The 21,596-nt window shown below is 42.0% G+C and overlaps 1 protein-coding gene across 1 annotated transcript; it reads left to right on the top strand.

Moving 5' to 3' along the window:
* Positions 1-1,612: 1,612 nt before the first annotated feature.
* Positions 1,613-20,799, top strand: LOC306648517 (orphan sodium- and chloride-dependent neurotransmitter transporter NTT5-like; the record flags this gene model as incomplete). The annotated part of the gene is made up of 11 exons (XM_079118704.1): positions 1,613-1,937; positions 2,115-2,596; positions 2,655-2,812; positions 3,894-4,167; positions 4,362-4,600; positions 18,549-18,678; positions 18,711-18,735; positions 19,228-19,317; positions 19,459-19,618; positions 19,959-20,124; positions 20,344-20,799. Exons 1-11 carry the CDS (start codon positions 1,706-1,708, stop codon positions 20,797-20,799), a joined length of 2,412 nt encoding a protein of 803 aa, XP_078974830.1. The 5' UTR covers positions 1,613-1,705.
* Between the last annotated feature and the right edge of the window lie 797 nt (positions 20,800-21,596).

Genomic DNA, 21,596 nt, shown 5'->3' with positions numbered 1-21,596 from the left:
CATTCCTGGGATAGATCTCACTTGGTCCTAGTGTATAATTCTCGCAGTGCACAGCCTTAGGCATGCACTGGCTTCTGGGATGACAGTGTTTTAGGAGGGCTCTCTTTCATTCCCTGATCACATACAACTTTTAGAGTTCATAGTCAATTACTGTTTTTAATAAAAGTAAGGCATAAATGGTTCCACATTTGATCTAATTAAAATTGGGCTCCATTAAAGGCTTTTGTTGTTGTTGTTTTCTAGGTCAGTGTTTGAGATTTATTCTGACCCCAGGAGGGATCTTCTCAACCATCTCTTTACTTGATTCTCTCTTATGTACTTACTGGAAGCCACCAGCATCCCCTAACTGCTTACCACTAAAAATTACACCTTTTTTGAGTGTGCCCTTAGGCTTGAACTCTTTCACACTTTGTTTCAAATAAAGCTAGTTATTTTGGAGAGGACTTCAGAGTTCTTTGTTATGAAGGATCTCTGGGTAAAATCTCCAGAGATGAAATGAGGACAGTGACCTGCTTCTCACTGAGAGACATGCTCTGCTTTAGGAACAAGTTGTTGGATGGGGTATTAACCCCTGTTCTCATCAACTTTCCTCTCATAGCATGTAACCTTACTTCAGAAATGAACTAGGGAAGACAGAGTCTCAGGATTCTTAATACGCCATGCCTGAGGTGGAGCCTCTGCCCTACAAGTAGGATCTGGTGGCAGAAGGAGGCTTCTGACCTTTTTACCATACTTGCCTACAATTTAACCTTTCAACCCATATCTGGAAGGAATGAGAAATGTTGGAGGCCTGACTCTCCTGGGGGAAATGGGCTTCAAGGAGGTGCTGAGGAGAAAGAACCCTGTGTCCTGGGTGGAGCTGCCATGATGGGCAAGGAGTGGGAAAGGAGGGAGCAGGCTATAGTTTAGATGCCACAGACTTTCAATATTATGACTTTTTATATATTTTCATGAATAAATATCTCATTTACTGTATGCACTTAGGACAGTTTCCAGAGATTTTTTTTTTCAATGTAGTTCTTGAAAGTTATACTTGTTTCTTTAGGGAGTAGGGCCATTGCCTTTGCCGAAGTGGCACCCCACAAGGCATCCTTGTAGTTCTACCAATCCCTGTACTTATCTTAGATTTACTGAATCAGCATCTAGAAGAGTAAGACTAGGAGAAAGAAAGGTAGACATCTTCATGTTTTCAGAGCTCCTCAATACTTTTGGTACCAGGTTTGGGAGGCACTGCCCAGAAGTCTATGTGCAGTGGTTGGGCCTAAAAGTTTTCAAGTATACCAAAAGGAGAAAGGAAAGAAACCTGAGTGTCTCCAGTGTTTGTTGTGTCCTTGTCACTCAGTATCCATTATGTCATCTTCAAGTTTTTCAGACAGGACTGATGTTAAGCTGGTATTCAAGTATTTATGACTGGCATCTATTCTGTTTGGTCAGGATTCACACCATAGCCATTATTAAGTATTTTGAAATTAATTTCTGCTTGTAAGATGAGAAAAAACTGAGTCTGAGAGGGTAGAATTATTTGTCCAAAGTCAATAATTCATGGAGAGAAGGGCCAAGATTTAAATTGTGTCCCTAATTTCTCTAAAACCCTTATAATAAAGTTTTTTAGAATCTGGTGTCTGAGACATGTCCCTTGAAAGTGTGCTGTTCTTGGTGACCTTAAGTTTGCCTCAGGAGTTAATGGTTCGGTAAGAAGAACACCATGGAGTCCCTTGAAGAACTAGATGACACAACAGATGAAGAGTCCATGAAGAAATCCCACAGTGAAAATTCTCTGTTCTGGAGCCTCAAAGCCAAGGAAATTTTGACTACCAAGACCCAAAGTTACTTCATGAAGACGAAAAGAACTAAGAACATTTTGATACAATTGGCTTTCTCTATTGGGCTAGGCAGCATGTGGCGTTTCCCTTACCTGTGTCAACGGAATGGAGGAGGTAAAAGCAGGGGGCTAGGGTACCTTAGGTTAAGAAAGAAGTTTTAAGGCTTGGAGCCTAGATTCCTGGGTCCTGGAGGAGAAGATAGCCGGGGTTGGGCACCTATCCTCCTAGAGGATAGAAGAAGGGGGCACGACTCCTGGTTGCCTGAGCATGGACCCTGGTTCCCTTCCTTAGGTAACTTCATCCTGATGTACTTCTTCATGCTCCTCTTCTTCGGGATTCCCCTATTGTACATGGAGATGATCATTGGGCAGTGGCTGCATGTAGACAACATCCGAGTCTGGAAGCAGCTGGTCCCCTGGCTAGGTGGTGTGGGCTACGCTAGCATGCTGGTAAATGAGGGACCAATGAGAGGCAAGCCAGATTGCCCTTGGGGTCTCCAGGTTCTCTGTCTCTACCTGCTCATTCCTCAGTCCCACCATGTCCACCCACAGGTTTGCATCTTGGTGAGCTTGTATAACAGTGCCATCCTCTCCTGGAGTCTCTTTTACCTAGGCAATTCCTTTGATTATCCCCTGCCTTGGAACTATTGCCCACTGGTGAAGAACATCAATGTCACTGGTGAGGAAAGGGAAAGAGGGGGCCATCGGTGCAAGGGAGGTAGGGGCCCCAAGGAGCAAGAGAGCCCAAGGGAAGGAAGTGAAGAACAGGGGCAGGTACTAAGTAAGGTGGTGCTTAAGCACCTGGGTCCCCCCAGACTTCTCTTGCCTTCAGACTGTGCCCCACCAATACTTCTGGTACCACACCACCCTGGAAGTCTCAGGCCACATTGAGGAAGGGATCCAGAACCTTGTCCTGAAGCTCAGCCTGGGCCTCTTCGCATCTTGGGTCTTCCTTTTCTTCATTATTATCATGGGGCTCAATATTTCAGTGTTGGTAAGCCATCCTGACCTGTGGCCATGCTCCCCCTTTTTCTTTCTAAAGATTCCCAGTTTCTTGCTGTAACACCATTCACCTGCTTTCTGTTGACTGTTCTTCTTCAGTCCCCATGACTCCCCCACCCACCCAGGGGACAAGCTCAGATGTGTACACCAGAATTTCCAGGTGGGGTCCTAAAGAAAAGGTCATACTGTTCTCAAGGCAGCTGTATCTACCAGTCTTTTCTCACAACAACAACAACAACAACAACAAAACTGCTATCCCCAGTCAATGAGATGGAGCCATGGCTTGTATTGCCCAAGCTCCCTGTTTACCATCTTCATGCCCACACTAGTGCTCTTAGAGATCTTTAGGAATCTTTCAGGTCAGATCACGGTCTCCCAGTGAGCCCTGCAACCTCTGCCTTCCTGTACCTTGAGAGTTCATGTTAACTCTTAAAGGACCTGATTGCCACCAATTGTTTTCCAGTTTCCCATTTAGAGTATTTTATGTCAATTCATACTTCTAATCCATTCCCTTGGCACCTGAATCATATTCCCCTTACATGGAAAATTTGTTCCAGTGTGTTTATGAGATCATTTTGGTTAACTCTGCCTTTATCTTCTGGTCCCTACATCAGTGTACACAGTTAGCTGTCATCTCACGCATCCCTGGAGGCTCAATGTACCCTCCCTTCACAGCCTCCAAAAGAAACCAGTCCTACACAAGTGGACTTTACTGAAAGTTTAGTGTAGCACATTGAGGAAGGGAGCCCTTATCACCCCTATCTCAGAATGAAAAACTTAGAAATTTGTATTAATCACATTACTTCCTCCCAAAGTCCCTTTCATAGTTTTCTTTCCCTCTCTCTTCACTTTTGAAGTTCTTCCTACACAGTCCTCAGCCCTGCTGGCTCTCTCCCCTTGGCAGTTCCTATCCCTAAGCTCACATGTGGGCCATTAATCCAAAGCCTGTGAATTACTAGTGTCCAATTGCCTTGCCATTCAAAAACCTTCTCTACTTGGAGTTTCCCCCTCACTACCAGGCAGCTTATTGATAGATCTGTCTTTCCAAAGAACAGTGTTGTCTCCCTAGACTAATGACCCACAGTGCTCTCGTTCCCTGTAGGCCACCTCACCACCCACCACCTCCCTCTCTCCATCCCAAAGTCCTGCCGTCCCTTGTTAACATTTGCCTCTGTGTTCCTTCCTCCACACCTCTCCGGAATCCTGGCTTCCATCCTGACCTACCCGACCAGTTGCTGATTTTCTCCATAATCCTCCCCTACATCTTCCTACTCTGCCTCTTCATCAAATGTCTCTTTCTGGAAGGTGCAGTTGCCAGCCTTAGACGTATGATAACCACAGAGGTGAGCCCTGAGAATCCAAATCTTCTTCCTCCCTCAACTCCCAACACTTTTCTGAGTCTCTTTCCCCCATACCTCCCTTCCCTCTGTCCCCAGCCTTCATCCCTCTGCTCTCTACCCCGCCTGCCCCTCTGCCAACTCACTGGTGGTTCTGTTCCAGAAGCCAACTCCCAAACTCCTCTCACCCCATTCCACAGCTCTCCGCCTTGTCCTCGCTGGAACTATGGCGTCAGGCTGGAGGCCATGTGCTGTACTCCCTGGGCCTGGGCATGGGCACCGTCATCACCTCCTCCTACGAAGCTGGAAGGGACAACTTTGTCAAGACAGCTTCCTTTGTGGCCCTGGGAAACCTGGTGATCTCGATGCTGACCACATCCATCATCTTTCTAGTGCTGGGGTTCTGGGCTACCACCAGTGGCCATGCCTGTGTTAAGAAGTGAGTAACTGCAGCCATACAGGTATAAGAAGAGGTGCCTCCCCTACTTTAGCAATCTGCCAGCCCCATGAACCTTCAAACTCAGAACCTCTCCATTAATAATAACTTCACATTTAGTGTCAGAAAAAAATAACCAAAAAGGGAGGCATTCTAATTCTGCTTTATAGAGAAGAAAGCGGCCTCAGAGATGTGGCTGTCCCGAGGTTTCCTGCATTGTAAATGGAGTAAGGAAGATCTCAAAATCAATTAATGAACTCACAAAGGAGACTGTCACAGCTTTCAGACCACAGTCAGTGATTATGGGCCTCTGCTGCATATTTGAACCATGGGGAGCCTTAGAGGCAATTACCTATGTTCCACCCAAGATTCTGATTTACTTGGTCTTGGGTATATCCAAACATTGGGATTTTCGATACCTCCACAGTGGACTTTTTCTTCCCTTTAGGATGTTGAACGGTGCAAAGGTCCCTTTTAACAGAGAAAATTAAACCATACGTTCCTATGGAGTTATTGAAGAATAGTAGACATACATGAGTAACCAAATCCTGGGGAGTAATCAGGCATCATAGGTGAACAAAGAGCCGTGAGTGCTTTCATATCTGGGAGTATGTACCTAATATAGGTGATGGGGGTGGAGGAGCAGGCCTTCGTAGATGAAAAGACTTTGTACAAATAAGAAGAAACCATCTGAAGTATTTAATAACCATGTGGGCTGCTGGTAGGTACTGGGATGTTCAGGAACCTCCCCAATACACAAGTAACTTGCTTTATCCAACAATTATCCTCACATTACCCTAGGAATTGTCTAAGGAAGTGGCAAAAGCTTCTGTGGAGACAGGTTTGGAAGGCAGAGACACTGTGCTTAGATTCGTGGATCTCACTGAACTTGATTACAAAGAAAAAAACATCTAAAGCTACCATCCAACCCACTCCAACTCAAATAATAATCAGCATCCAAGGAATTGTAACTGATGGAAGGTGTAGAAAGTTGGGGGTTAGCTGGGCATGGTGGTATATGCCTGTAATCCCAGTGGCTCGGAAGGCTGAGGTAGGAGGATCGCAAGTTCAAAGCCAGTCTCAGCAAGTGAGGTGCTAAGGAATTCAGTGAGACCCTGTCTCTAAATAAAATACAAAATAGGGCTGGGGATGTGGCTCAGTGGTCAGGTGTCCCTGAGTTTGATCCCTGGTAATACGCCCCCCCAAAAAAAAAGGAAAATTGGGGGTTAGCCCAATGGAGAAGTAAACTTTCCTTAATCCCATTTGAAGATAGAGAAAAACTCAATTAAAATTGTCACCAGTCCCAGCCCAACTCAACTCAGAAAAATCTAAATAACTAACCCTCATCCTAATCATAAATACACTAGCTTTTGAGAGAAAAGGTTTGAATTCATGAAGACTAAACAAAATATACAAACATCATATCTTTATCTTTTGTCTTTTAACATAAAATGTTCAACATAAAATTAAAAATCAGAAGACATTCTAAAATACCAGGAAAATGTAACCTATAGACAAGAGAATAAAAAAGACCCGGGGGCTGGGTTGTGGCTCAGCGGTAGAGTGCTTGCCTAGCATGTGTGAGGCACTGAGTTCGATTCTTAGCACCATGTACAAATAAATAAAAAAAAAAAAAAGGTCCATTGACAACTACAAAAATAGTAAAAAAAAAAAAAAAAAAAAAAAAACCTAAACACCATCCATATACTAGAATTAGCAGAGAAGAATTTAAAGCAACCATTATAAATATGTTGAGAAATTTGATAGGATTAATAAAATGTGTGAAGATAATAGGGGTATCATAGGAAAGATATGAACTTGTAAAGAGATTCCCATGGAAATTCTGGAACTGAAAATATAGATTAAGTGAAAGTTTCACTGAATGGATTTAGTATAGATTGGAACTAGCAGAAGAAAAGATCATTTAACCTGAAGATAATTAAATAGAAGTCATATAACATTAAGCACAGAGAGAAAACAAACAGAAAACTGAACAGCCTCAGTGACCTGCAAGGCCAACAGAGGTATTGCTGGAGTTTCAGAAGGGGATTGGAGAAGAAAAAATGCAAATAGTGGGAGTTTTTCCAAGTTTAGTTAAAAATATCAGTTCGCAGATCCCCCAAACTCAGAAGATTCCAAGAAGGATAAATACAAAGAATATCACACCTTGGTATATCAGGATCAAATTTCTGAACACCAATTCTGGAGATATTTAGAGCAATAAAAAAATTAAAGAGTACATTGTGTACACTGGTACAATGATAAAAATTATGGCTAATTTCTCATCAGAAACAATGTAAATCAGAAGAAAATGAATCAAAATAGTGTAGAACACTGAAAAAGAGGCTCTATCAACGTGCATTCCATGTTCAGCAAAAATATCTTCAAACAATGAAAGTGAAATGAAGCCATTCAGATAAAGTTAAGAGAAGTCACCACCAGCCATTTAGTACCAAAAGAAATGTGAAATATTCTTGAGGCTGGAGGGAAATACTTAATTTATGTTTTGATCTCGTTAAAGGATATGCCTGAAGAAGGTGCTTCACATGCCCAAGTTGTTCTGAACATACTTAAAAGTTTCCTGAGAACTGATACCTATCTTCTTTAAAATTTTAATTAATTAAAACTAAACTAAATTACAAATTCAGTGCCTCAGTCGTCTTCGCCACACTGCAGGTACTCACAGCACATCTTGTTAGTGGCCACGGAATTGAATAGCATAGCTCTAGAGTGACGGTGACAAAACAAAGAGGCACAGCTAGGAAAGATAAAATGGAAACAAAAAATATTCAATAAATTTCTTAAAAAAGCAGAGAAAGGAGGGAAATAGATGAGACAAAGAGAAGTAAATGGTAGAAGTAGACAACCAGCTGGGTCTGGTGGCACAGGCCTGTAATCCCAGCAAGTTAGGAGGTCGAGGCAGAAGGATCACAAGTTCAAGGCCAGCAACTTAAAGTGACCCTGTCTTAAAATTTTGAAAAAAGAAAAATTTTTTAATTTTTAAAAAGGACTGGGATTTAGGTCAGTGGTAGAGCATACCTGGGTTCAATCCCTGGTACAAAAAAAGGGGGGGGGTTGTGGGCAGGAGGGGATAACCATGATAGGTCCATGCCCAATATTGTGGGGTTGGGGTTGGGACTCAGTAGTAGAACACTTGCCCCGCACGTGTGAGGCACTGGGTTCGATCCTCAGCACCACAAAAAATAAGTAAGCAAAATAAAAGTATTGTTGACACAATATCTAAAAGAATATTGTGAACAAATTTCTACAAATAAATTCAACAATATAAAGGCAATAGAGAAACTCCTTGAAAGGAACAAATTATCAAGTCTGTTCATGAGAAGAAATGGAAAATCTAAATAGCACCATTTCTGAGTTTAAAATTAAGTTTATGATTTAAAACTGTCCCACAAGGAAAATTGTAGGCCTATATTGCTTCCGTGGTGAAGTCCATCTAATAATCAAGGAAGATGTAATACTAACCTAACACAAGCACTTTTTTATTTTTGTTGTAGATGGATACAATGCCACCCCAGCCCCCAACACAAACTCTTTAGGGTAATAAAGGAAGGAGAAATACTTCTCAAGTGTCTTTTTGAAAATATTCTTAAAGTACTAGCAGTATACATTATGAGCAAATGGGTTTAATCCCAGAAATCAATCAATTCATGCAATTCATTGCACTAACAGATTAAAGGAAAAGAACCGATGACAAAATTCAACACCTACTCATGACAAAGAAAATGCTCAACAAATTAGAAACAAAACAGTGCTTCCTCCAACAGTTAGGGCAGAGTTTCTCTGTCAGGACACTTGGAATTTTGCCCAGATCACTCAGGAGGATGGCAGCAGAGGCTACAATGTAGAATGTTTAGCAGTGTCCCTGGCCTCTACCCATGATTGTGACACACAAAAATGTCTCCAGACATTGTCAAAGGCCCTGGGGGGGGGGGGGGAGGGAAAAAATCATCCTCATTTGGGAACCTTTCATTGTGTTAGGAATAGCAACAACAAATTACAGTTAACATCCTACCTAGCGGTGAAATTTTGAACATTTCCTCCTCGTACTGAAAACAAGGAAATGAAATTCTTTTTTTTTAAAACCCCTACCATATTCTAGAGAAGTTTCTTCCCACTGAAAATAGTCAAGGAAAAAAGATATAAAAAGTATAGAAATGTTAGGAAAAAGTAAAACTGTCTTTATTCACAGATGCTCAAGTGCATATTTGGAAAACTCTAAAGAAGCTACAAAAATTTAAAAATTACTAAAATAAGGGAATTTAAGAACAACACAAAAAATAAGCCATTAAAACAAAGATAATCATATTTCTACATACTAGTAATAATAGCTAAGGAAGTTCCTAAAGCAAAACCATTTACAGTAGCATCAAAAAATCATCAAATGCCGGGCATGGTAGCAACTATAATCCCAGTCACTTGGGAGACTGAGGCAGGAGGATCATAAGTTCAAAACCAGCCTCAGCAACTTTAGCAAGGCTCTAAGCAACTTAGAGAGATCTTGTCTCAAAAAAAAAAAAAAAATTTAAAAAATGGTGATGGTGGTGCTGGGGATGTAGCTGAGGGTAAAGTGCTTCTGGGTTCAGTCCCCAGCACCCGCCCTCCAAAAACAAAGTTTAAAAAAATCATCAAGTACCAAGGTTAAATTTAACAAAAGATGTGTACTGAAAATTATAAGCTATTGCTGAAAGAAATTAAAGAACTAACTATACGATGTTCGTGGGTTCCAAGAACCATTCATGTTGAGATACCAGTTCTCCCTGAATTGATCTACATAATGGTAATTCAGATCTCAGCCAACTTTGTTGTAGAATGGACAAGCTGACTGTAAAGTGTATACAGAAATGCAGAGGACCTGGAACACCTACAGTCTAGAGAAAGAACCAATTGGACACTGGTACTATCTGATTTTGAGATAAACTACAAAGCTACAGTGGTCAAGACAGAGTCATATTGGCCTAAAGAGAGACCAACATATCAAACGAACAAAGAGAAAGACCCACACACACATATGATCAAGTGACTTTCAATAAAGATGCCAAAGCAAATCAATGATTAAACAGGAAAGTCTTTTCAACAAATATTTCTGGAATAACTGAATAACCATGTGGAAAAAAGTAAACTGTGATCCCTACCATACACCATACACCAAAATGAATTCAATCTGAGCCAAAAACCTAAATGAGAAAACTAAAACCAGAAATCTTTTAAAAGAAAGTGTAAAATATCTTTATGACCTTGGAGTTAGCAAAGATTTTTTAGCTGGGACACAAAAAGCACTAACCATAAAATAAAAGGTTGCTAAGTTGAATTTATCAAAATGAAAAAATTCTGCTCATTAAACCACCATTAAGAAAATAGAGATCCAAGATGGTGGACTAGAGGGAGGCTGCATTCTTTGTCACTCCGTAACTCCGGTTTCAAGCAGAGGATATCTGTTTCTTGGTGAGGCTGCTTATTGATCCCCTGCTGTTTACCCCATTTGTCTGCTGTGATCACCTGCAGTCTGCCACCATATCGACGCCTTTTTTGAGTGCAGATTGCTCACTGGAAGGCGCCTATCATCCGCCATTTGCCTGCCTCTTGCCTGTCCATCGCCTGCCTTACACCTATCCATCACCCACTGCATGAGGTTCACCTCCCAATCGTCTGACAACAGTCACCAAACTGATCGCCAACTGCCAGTGGAGCACCAGCTGCCTGATATTGCCTGGAAGTTCACTGTTACAGTACCTGCAGGTTTGATTACATGTGGCTGCCACCATTTTGAGACAACAGCCAGGCCCTGTAGGACCCCTGGCCGGACTGACTGAGCCCTGTCTCCGGGATCCCTCAGCCTGACTGATCACTCCCTGCCTCTGGGGCCCTCACGTCGACTGACTGCTCCCTGCCTCCAGGACCCCCAGACCAACTGACTGCACACTATCACTGGGACCCCAGACCGACTGATTGCACCTGGCCTCCAGGATCCCACAACCACACCAAACTCACCCGACCTCCAGGACCCCTGCCTGACCAAGCGCACCCCGCCTCCAGAACCTCTAGCTGACCATATCCTCACCCTGAGCTGCAGCTCCCCATTTGCCAACATATTTGGAAGCCAGAGTGGCCATCTTGGATAATCCTGGAAGCTGTACCTCCGATCTTTAGGTGGGGCAAATCCCATCCTGAGAAGCCTGCTGGAGGCTTGAAGCTCATTGTTAGGTACCTCTCATGCATCAGGCTACTGAAGACCAGGAAGTTTGATTACTATATGACTGTGATGCTGTAGATTTTTTTTCTCCTTATTGAAAAATTTTAAGTTTTTATTTCTTTACATTTCTTGCTCTCTTTTCCTTTTGTTTACCTGTTCCCTCAGAGTCTCTTTCTCCCTTTTTGCATGCTAACATCCAATTTCTTTTGATTATACTCTCACACTTTCTATTATCTAGAACTTCTGTATATTCTTTTCTTATCCCCATTAACAGCCACATTCTACATCCCTCTGCATCCTCTTTGTCCTCCATTAGAAACTGCAGACCTTATTGCACATCTGTTTGTTTTACTGAAGATAATATTTGAACTCATTTTGTTTATTATGACAATATTGTTATTGTCCTCATAGGGGCTATTTGGTCTAGGATTACATAGTGTCTGAATTGGGCACTGCTAATACTGATATCCCCTTAAAGAAAAGGTTTTGGAAACCTATAGGGCCACTATAAGCCTGTAGGGGGAAATCTGCAATACCCCAGATCTGCACTGCTGGAGGGGAAGCTACATGAACAACATGAAAAAACAAGGGAAGAAAATGATCCAAACAAATCTAGATTCTATATTAATAGAATTCAATGACAGTATGTTAGAAGAAATGTCAGAAAAGGACTTCAGATTATACATGATTAAGATGATTCGTGAAGCAAAGGATGAGATAAGAGAGCAAAAGCAGGCAATGAATGATAGATAATACCAATAAACTGAAAGAGCAAGTGCAGGAAGCAAAAGATCATTTCAACAAAGAGATAGAGATTCTCAAAAAAAAAAACCAAAAAAAAAAAAAAAAAAACAAATGGAAATCCTTGAAATGAAGGAAACAATAAACCAAATAAAAAACTCAATGGAAAGCATCACCAAAAGACTAGACCATTTGGAAGACAGAACCTCAGACAACGAAGACAAAATATTTAATCTTGAAAATAAAGTTGCCCAAACAGAGAAGATGGTAAGAAATCATGAACAGAATCTCCAAGAACTATGGGACATCATGAAAAGACTAAATTTAAGAATTATTGGGATTGAGGAAGGCACAGAAATACAAACCAAAGGAATGAACAATCTATTCAATGAAATAATATCAGAAAATTTCCCAAACCTGAAGAATTAAATGGAAAATCAAATACAAGAGGCTTACAGAACACCAAATGCACAAAATCACAACAGATCCACACCAAGGCACATTATAATGAAAATGCCTAACATTCAAAATAAAGATAGGATATTGAAGGCCACGAGAGAAAAGCATCAGATTACATATAGGGGGAAACCAATACAGATAGCAGCCGACTTCTCAACCCAGACTCTAAAAGCTAGAAGGGCCTGGAACAACATATTTCAAGCTCTGAAAGAACATGGTTGCCAATCAAGAATCCTATACCCAGCAAAACTAACCTCCAGATTTGAAGATGAAAGAAAATCCTTCCATGATAAACAAAAGTTAAAAGAATTTACAAATAGAAAGCCTGAGCTATAGAATGTTCTCAACAAAATATTCCATGAGGAGGAAATGAAAAACAACAATGGAGGTCAGCAAAGGGAGGAACTACCTTAGAGAAAACCCACTCAAAGGAGAAACCAAGCCAACTTAAAAACCAAAAATAAGCCAAATGGCTGGGAATACAAATCATATCTCAATAATAACCCTGAACGTTAGTGGCCTAAACTCATCAATCAAAAGACATAGACTGGCAGAATGGATTAAAAAGAAAGAACCAACAATATGCTGCCTGCAAGAGACTCATCTTACAGAAAAAGACATCCACACACTAAAAGGGGAAAGGATGGAAAAAAAACCTACCATGCACAAGGACTCAGTAAAAAAGCAGGGGTTTCCATCCGTATTTCAGATAAAGTGGACTTCAAGCCAAAGTTAGTCAGAAGGGATAAAGAAGGACATTTCATATTGCTTAAGGGAACCATAAATCAGGAAGACATAACGATAGTAAATATTTATGCCCCAAACAATGGTGCATCCCTGTACATCAAACAAATCCTTCTCAATTTCAGGAATCAAATAGACCACAAGACAATAATTCTGGGTGACTTTAACACACCACTGTCACCACTAGATAGATCTTCCAAACACAAACCAACCAAAGAAACCATAGAACTCAATAACACAATCAATAACCTAGACTTAATAGACATATATAGAATATTCCATCCATCAACGAGCAGATTCACTTTCTTCTCAGCAGCACATGGAACCTTCTCAAAAATAGACCATATGTTATGCCACAAAGCAGCCCTTAGGAAATGCAAAAAATAGAGATACTGCCTTGTGTTCAGATTATATTATGAGATCATAATGGACTGAGAGTAGAAATCAATGACAAAATAAAAAACAAATTATTCTAACACCTGGAAACTGAATAATATGCTATTGAATGAAACATGGATAACAGAAAACATCAGGGAGGAGATAAAAAAATTCTTAGAGTCAATGAGAACGACGATACAACATATCAAAATCTCTGGGACACTATGAAAGCAGTACTAAGAGGAAAATTCATTGCATAGAGTGCATTCCACAAAAGAATGGAAAGTCAACAACTAAATGACCTAACATTACAGCTCAAAGCCCTAGAAAAAGAAGAACAGAATAACAGCAAAAGTAGTAGAAGACAGGAAATAATTAAAATCAGAGCTGAAATCAATGAAATTGAAACAAAAGAAACTATTAAAAAAATTGACAAAATGAAAAGTTGGTTCTTTAAAAAAGTAAACAAAATAGGCGAACCCTTAGCCACAGTAACAAAGAGAAGGAAAGAGAAAACTCAAATTACTATAACTTCGTGATAAAAAGGAAATATCACAACAGACACCACTGAGATACATAACATAATAAGAAGCTACTTTGAAAATCTGTATTCCAACAAAATAGAAACTACCGAAGACATTGACAAATTTCCAGAGACATGCTCCTCCCAAACTGAACCAGGAGGACATGCACAATTTAAACAGATCAATATCAAGCAATGAAATAGAAGAAGCCATTAAAAACCTACCATCCAAGAACAGCCCGGGACCAGACAGATTCTCAGCTGAGTTCTACAAGACCTTCAAAGAAGAACTCATCCCAATACTTCTCAAAGTATTCCAGGAAATAGAAAAGGAGGGTACCCTACCGAACTCATTCTATGAAGCTAATATCACCCTCATACCCAAACCAGGAAAAGATACATCAAGGAAAGAAAATTTTAGACCAATATCCTTAATGAATATAGATGCAAAGATCCTTAACAAAATATTGGTAAACCGTATCCAAAAACATATTAAGAAAATTGTGCACCCTGATCAAGCGGGGTCCATCCCTGGAATGCAAGGATGGTTTAACATCCGTAAATCAATAAATGTAATCCATCATGTCAATAGACTTAAGGATAAGAATCATATGGTTATTTCAATTGATGCAGAAAAAGCATTCGACAAAATACAACACCCCTTCATGCTCAAAACACTGGAAAAAATAGGGATAGTAGGAACATACCTGAACATTGTAAAGGCTATTTATGCTAAGCCCATGGCCAACATCATTCTAAATGGAGAAAAACTGAAAGCATTCCCTTTAAAAACGGGAACAAGACAGGGATGTCCTCTTTCACCACTTCTATTCAACATTGTCTTTGAAACTCTAGCCAGAGCAATTAGACAGACTAAAGAAATTAAAAGGATACGAATAGGAAAAGAGGAACGTAAGCTGTCGCTATTTGCTGATGACATGATTCTATATTTAGAGGCTCCAAAAAACTCCTCCAGAAAACTTCTAGACCTCATCAATGAATTCAGCAAAATAGCGGACTACAAAATCAACACACATAAATCTAAAGCATTTTTATACACAAGTAATGAAACACCTGAAAGGGAGATGAGGAAAACAACTCCATTTGCAATAGCCTCAAAAAAAAAAAAAAAAAAAAAAAACTTGGGAATCAATCTAACCAAAGAGGTAAAAGATCTCTACAAAGAAAACTACAAAACATCGAAGAAAGAAATTGAGGAACACCTTAGAAGATGGAAAGATCTCCCATGTTCTTGGATACGCAGAATTAATATTGTCAAAATGGCCATACTATCAAAAGTGCTATACAGATTCAATGCAATTCCAATTAAAATCCCAATGATATACCTTACAGAAATAGAGCAAGCAATCATGAAATTCATCTGGAAGAATAAGAAACCCAGAATAGCTAAAGCAATCCTTAGCAGGAAGAATGAAGCAGGGGGTATCGCAATACCAGATCTTCAACTCTATTACAAAACAGTAGTAACAAAAACGGCATGGTATTGGTACCAAAATAGACAGGTAGATCAATGGTACAGAATAGAGGACATGAACACAAACCAAAATAAATACAATTTTCTCATACTAGACAAAGGTGCCAAAAATATGCAATGGAGAAAAGATAGCCTCTTCAACAAATGGTGCTGGGAAAACTGGAAAACCATATGCAACAGAATGAAACTAAACCCCTATCTCTCACCCTGCACAAAACTCAACTCAAAATGGATCAAGGACCTTGGAATCAGACTAGAGACCCTTCATCTTATAGAAGAAAAAGTAGGTCCAAATCTTCAACAAGTTGGCTTAGGATCAGACTTCCTTAACAGGACTCCCATAGCACAAGAAATACAAGCAAGAATCAATAACTGAGATAGATTCAAACTAAATAGCTTTTTCTCAGCAAAGGAAACTATCAGCAATGTGAAAAGAGAACCTACAGAGTGGGAGAAACTCTTTGCCACTCATAATTCAGATAGAGCACTAATTTCCAGAATATACAAAGAACTCAAAAAACTCTACATGAAGAATACAAATAACCCAATCAACAAATGGGCTAAGGATATGAACAGACACTTCACAGAAGATCTACAAGCAATCAACAGATATATGAAAAAATGTTCAACATCTCTAGTAATAAGAGAAATGCAAATCAAAACTACCCTAAGATTTCATCTCACCCCAATTACAATGGTGATTATCAAGAATACAAGCAACGATAGGTGTTGGAGAGGATGTGGGGAAAAAGGTACACTCATACATTGCTGGTGGGGTTGCAAATTAGTGCAGCCATTCTGGAAAGCAGTGTGGAGATTCCTCAGAAAGCTTGGAATGGAACCACCATTTGACCCAGCTATCCCACTCCTCGGCCTATACCCAAAGGACTTAAAATCAGCACACTACAAAGATACAGCCACATCAATATTCATAGCTGCTCAATTCACAATAGCCAGATTGTGGAACCAACCTAGATGCCCTTCAATTGATGAATGGATAAAGAAACTGTGATATATATATATATATATATATATATATATATATATATATATATATATATATATATACACAATGGAATATTAATCAGCTATAAAGAATAATAAAATTATGGCATTTGCAGGCAAATGGATGAAATTGGAGAATATCATGCCAAGAGAGATAAGCCAATCTCAAAAAACCAAAGGACGAATGATCTCACTGATAAGTGAATGATGACACATAATGGGGGGTGGGATGGGGGCAAGAATGGAGGAAGGAGGGACTGTATAGAGGGAAAAGAGGTGTGGGAGGGGTTGGGGGAAGGAAAAAATACAGAATGAATAAAACACCATTACCCTATGTAAATGTATGATTACAAATGGTATGCCTTTACTTCATGTACAAACAAACAACATGTATCCCATTTGTTTACAATAAAAATAAATTAAAAATAAATACATAAATAAAAATAAAAAAAAGAAAATAGAGGCAAGTCCCAGAAAGAAGAAAATTCTACATGCACACATGTGCACCCTCATATGTGAATATGATAAAATGACTTAAATGTTATGCAGACTGTTTTAAAGAACTCCTTCAACTCAACAAAAAGAAGACAAAAAAACCAAACATGAACTTCGAGAACATACATCAATGGCCAATAAACCCATTAAAAAGTGTTTAATATCATGACCATTGCAAAGTCATCAGATTTGTATAAAACTAAAACCCATAATGAGCCAGGCACAGTGGCATATGCCTGTCATCCCAACAGCTCAGGAGTCTGAGTCAGGAAGATCCCATGTTTGAGGCTAGCCTCAGCAACTTAGTGAGGCCCTAAGCAACTTAACAAGACCCTGTCTCAAAATAAAAATAACAAGGGCTGGGGCTGGGGCTCAGTGCTTAAGCACCCCTGGGCTCAATCCCCAATATAAATAAATAAATAAATAAATAAATAAATAAATAAATAAATAAATAAATAAATAAATAAATAAATAAGGAAGAGAGACCTGAGCTAACATGCTTGGTCTATTTTACAACCTGATGCCCTGTGGTATATCATGACTCTCCAGAGTCCCCACAAGCGAAAAAGGCTCTCTCACCAGATGTGTCCCCTTGACCTGAGTTCTACTGAATCATGAACTGAATTAACCTTTGTTTTTTATAAAATTGCCTAGTCTGTAGTATTCGTTTACAGCAACAGAAAACAGACTAAGACAACTATTGATATATGCAACAACATGGATGAATCAGATGTTATCTTGAATGTAGCAATCCAGGCATAAATGATTATGTATTGTACAAGCCTTGAAATTGTTCTTGAAATTCAAGAATGGGAAAAACAAATATGTTCTGCTGCAAATTAGTATTTGCCTCTGGGATGGAAGGAATACACTAGAAAGGAGGTCCAAGTGACTCTGGAGTGATGGAAATTGGGGTATCAGCTATCTGGGATTTTTTTTTTATCAAAACTCACTGAGTTATATACACTTAGTACCTGTGTCTTTTATTTTCTGTATATTATAGCTCAATAAAAACTGAGTTTTGTGCTTTAAAAAACTCCCTGGTCATTCCAATGAGCAGCCCAGATTGAAAACCATCATCTCCAAGGGGAGTACTGATCAATGAATCTTGTGTTGTGGGAAATGTTCTACATCTGCGTTGTCCAACAGGCTAGCCACGAGCCACATGTGGCCATTGAGGACGTGAATGTGGTGAATGGGATGAAATGTAGCTAATGAAACTAAGGAACTGAATTTTTAATTTTATTAAATTTAAATAGCATGAGTCTAATGGGTATCATATATTAAACGATGTGCTGGCAGGTTTGGTTCCTTCTGAGTGTCATGACGTTGAATCTGCCCTAGGTCTCTGTCCTGGCTCCTGGCTCCTGGTGTTTCCTGGCAGTCTTCGACATTCCTTAGCTTGTAGAAGCATCACCCTGTTCTGCCTTCATCTTCACATGGCATTTTCCCCTGTATGGGTGCCCGTGTCCCAATGTCCCCATTAGATAAAGCATACCAGTCAGATGAGTTAAGGACCCATCCTGCTCCAGGATGACCTCTTCTTAACTAATTGCATATGCAGTGATGCTTTTTCCAAATAAGGTCACATTCTGAAGTATTGATGAGGGTTAGGTCTTCAACACAGGAAAAGTAAGGGGGACAAAATGTAACTCATAATAATGAGGAGCACTAGCTACAGAAAATATAAAATCTTGTATCCCTTAGGTGGGCTTCCAGTGTGACTCAGCCCAAGGCCACTGGGTTAGTTTCCTGTCCCTGTTCAAGTGCCCTTATTCCTCAGCAACACACGTCTTGGAACAACTTGCTTTCCTCCTGGTCCTCAGTTTTCCTAGTTTGCAGATGGCAGAGAGGCCAGCATGTTTTCTGTCACTTTTCTTTTCCTCTGCCTCCCCTTCAGGAGTGTCTCAAAGCTGATAGAGCTGATATCCATTGGGTTGCTACCCGAAGAGGCCAAGCCCCCAGATAACATCCTGTTCATGCTTCCCCTGGACTACCTGAACTGGATCATCCACCTCCCCAGATACCTCCAGTACCAGGTCATCCACCGCTCCCTGTCCTGCAGTATCAGAGTGCAAAACGAAAAGGTGTGTTTGTGGGGACAGGAGGGTGCTTCCCCAAAACCCCAAGGACACTGGGAGATGTGCTTCCCAGCAGCCTCATGGACCATCTAAACTTCTGGGGCAGGTAATAGTCCTGATCTTGGTTCTACCACCATTTCTATGTGCTGGGCCTTTACTAAGTTGTTGCTCACATTAGCCTGAGGATCCCTATTTGTTGGAGAAAGAAACTGAGGAGGCCCTAGTAGATGAAGTTCACCTAGCTAACAAAACCATGGAGGGAGAAAGCTCAGCACTTGGCTCTCCATCCCCCATGCGTGCGCTTACTGCCTAGACAGACACTGCTAATCGATCACTGCACCACCCCTGCGTCCAGGTGCAGCGCTGCCTCAGAGCCCTTCTCCCCACAGCTCATGGAGGGCCCGGGCCTCACATTTGCAGCCTTCTCCCAAGCCGTCTCCTTGCTCCCTCATGCCTCTCTCTGGGCCATCCTCTTCTTCCTGGCTCTGTTCATCACAGGCCTGGGCACCTTGGTAAGAATCTCGGAGAACATCGTCCTTTCTCTCCAGAACTCCTCAGTCTTCATGAAGTATCCCAGGCTGGCCCCAGGTACTGTGGATTCTCACCCCAGCAAAAACGTTGCCCTGTTGTCCTTCCTCCCCAGTTTATCCCGAATTTTCAGGGCTCACTTTGACCCCAACCAAGCCCCACATGCAGAACTCAGTAGAGCCAAACCTGCCTCTGCCATAGTGGCCGTCTGCCTGGGAGGTCTTCTGGGCAGCCTCATCTTCAGCAGTAATGCCGGCAGCTACGTAATGTCTTTGTTTGACGACTACCTGGTCCCTCTCACCCTCGTCATCATTGTGACATTCCAGAATATGGCTTTGGCCTGGATCTATGGCGCCCGCAGGTGATGTGCCCAGCTGTGGTCCCCCTCCCAGTCCTGTGAGGTGTTGGAGCTTGATCAGCTCCCACAGCAGGGAGGAGGGCTCCTGAGAGAGCTGCAGGGTGCAGCGGGGAGCGACCCCGGGGCAGGGGGTGAGTCCTATGAAGACAAGAATTCCTGAGTGGGTCTGGGGCAGTGCAGACCCACGGATTGAGGGAATCCTGTGGGGTGACCAGAGACATCCAGCCTCAGGAGAGAGCCGGGCAGCCCCTGAGAGTTGAGAGCTTATGAGAAAGCCAAAGGGCCAGAAGGCCCACCCTGGCCAGGCCTCCAGGCCCCAGATATCCCTGACTTGCCACCCCAGGTTCAGGGAGGAGGTGTTCCATGAACTAGGCCACCTGCTGCGGCCCTCCTTCACTTTCCTGTGGTGCTACGTGACACTCCCTGGGCTGCTGGCCCTCCTCACCCTCTGCGTCCTGCCCCTCCATCACAGGGCAGCTTCCTACTATATCTCCTGGAATAGAAGTGCGGTGAGATGACCCCCGACCCCGGCCACCCTTTCCACCTGGGGGGGTCCCTCATCAAATCCACCACCCACAGGACTCCAGGTCTGGGCTCCCACTACCCCAGGGACCCTTTAACAAGCTTCCCAACCCCTGGGAAATCCCACACAGAGCAACGCAAAGGACTGAAACCCCCTCCACCATCACCTTTTCCTCCTTTCCTGCATGTTCCCTTTCTGTCCCCAGAGCCAGGAAGTAAAGCAGCCCTACCCAAAGAGTGCCCTGGGCTGGGTGGCCTTCCTCGGCGCCTTCACCTTCCTGCCGATCCTGGCCTACCCGCTTTACCACTGGTGGAACTTCCAGGACCCTGTTATCACTGATACCTTACAAGAGTCAGCGTCCTACAAAACTACGGCCACAGACTTCTCCAAACCCTTACGGTGGCTTAAGAACCCCATGAGAAAATCCAACTCCAGTTCCCAGAACAGAGTCCAGGAGACCTCGACAAGGTACAACCTGTTCTCGGGAAGGGGCCCTGAGAAATCCTGGTTCAGCCTGCCTCGGATTGCCTCCTTGTTCTCCTTGTGGGGCAGCAGCCTGATCACCTCAAAGCAGGTGAGCCCCATATGCATAACTATGGACAAAAGTATCAAGCATGGGGAGACCATGGAAGAAAAGCTGCCCGACAACTCCGCACAGTAACTGGTGACGTCACCCATCTGCTGAGGCAGCCGAGCTGGATGCCACTGGCAGTACCCGTGTCCATTTTGCTACAGGAATCATTGGTTCTGCCAGAAAGGAGCGGGCAGTGCCTGACACCACATTTAGATCTGGATGAAAATGGACAAGAGCTCCTTCTTCTCCTGGAATAATAGCAATCCTGCTACATCGCAGACTGGAGAGCTTGGAAGGAGAAATCAACTGCTTACAATGCTAGACCTAGAACTCTCCCCTTCTCTCTGTGACTTTTGGCATAATGGCATCAAGTCCCAGCACTTTGCAGGACCCAACTTTCTCAGTTATCATGGAGCGAGATGGTGTTCCCTCCAGTCCCCCAGCCCCACCACCAACTGGTCAGTGGTGTGGCTAATTTCACCGGGGCGACCTCTCAGAATGGGGCAGACAGCAATACTGTGTGTCAATAAATGGGTCCACCTGGACTCCAAACACAGGCTGTAGGTAGAGTTCTTTCTGTGAGGGGCCCAGAAGCCAGACCACACACACACTCCCGATCAACAACCTCTGCTGAACCAAGAACCCCAACCTGATCTTCTGCTTTAGGAACACAAATGACTTTGCAGACCACTCATTGTCCTGGAGTTAGCACAACTGAGGAGAAACTCTGTAGTAATCAATGCCACTCATCCTAGGAAGTGTGTTATCCCCAAAATCTAACTTGGTAATTGGTAACCACACTAAATCCCCATAGGACTATCATTTCACCATTCCTACCAACAAGGTCATGTGCCTAGAACAACACCTGGCATGCCAGGGGGCCC

This window comes from Sciurus vulgaris (genome assembly GCF_902686455.1).
Source record: "Sciurus vulgaris genome assembly, chromosome: 17".
In the NCBI taxonomy this organism is placed as follows: Eukaryota; Metazoa; Chordata; class Mammalia; order Rodentia; family Sciuridae; genus Sciurus; species Sciurus vulgaris.
The sequence above is the reverse complement of the archived record's forward strand: the minus strand, read 5'-3'. Positions and strand labels throughout refer to the sequence as shown.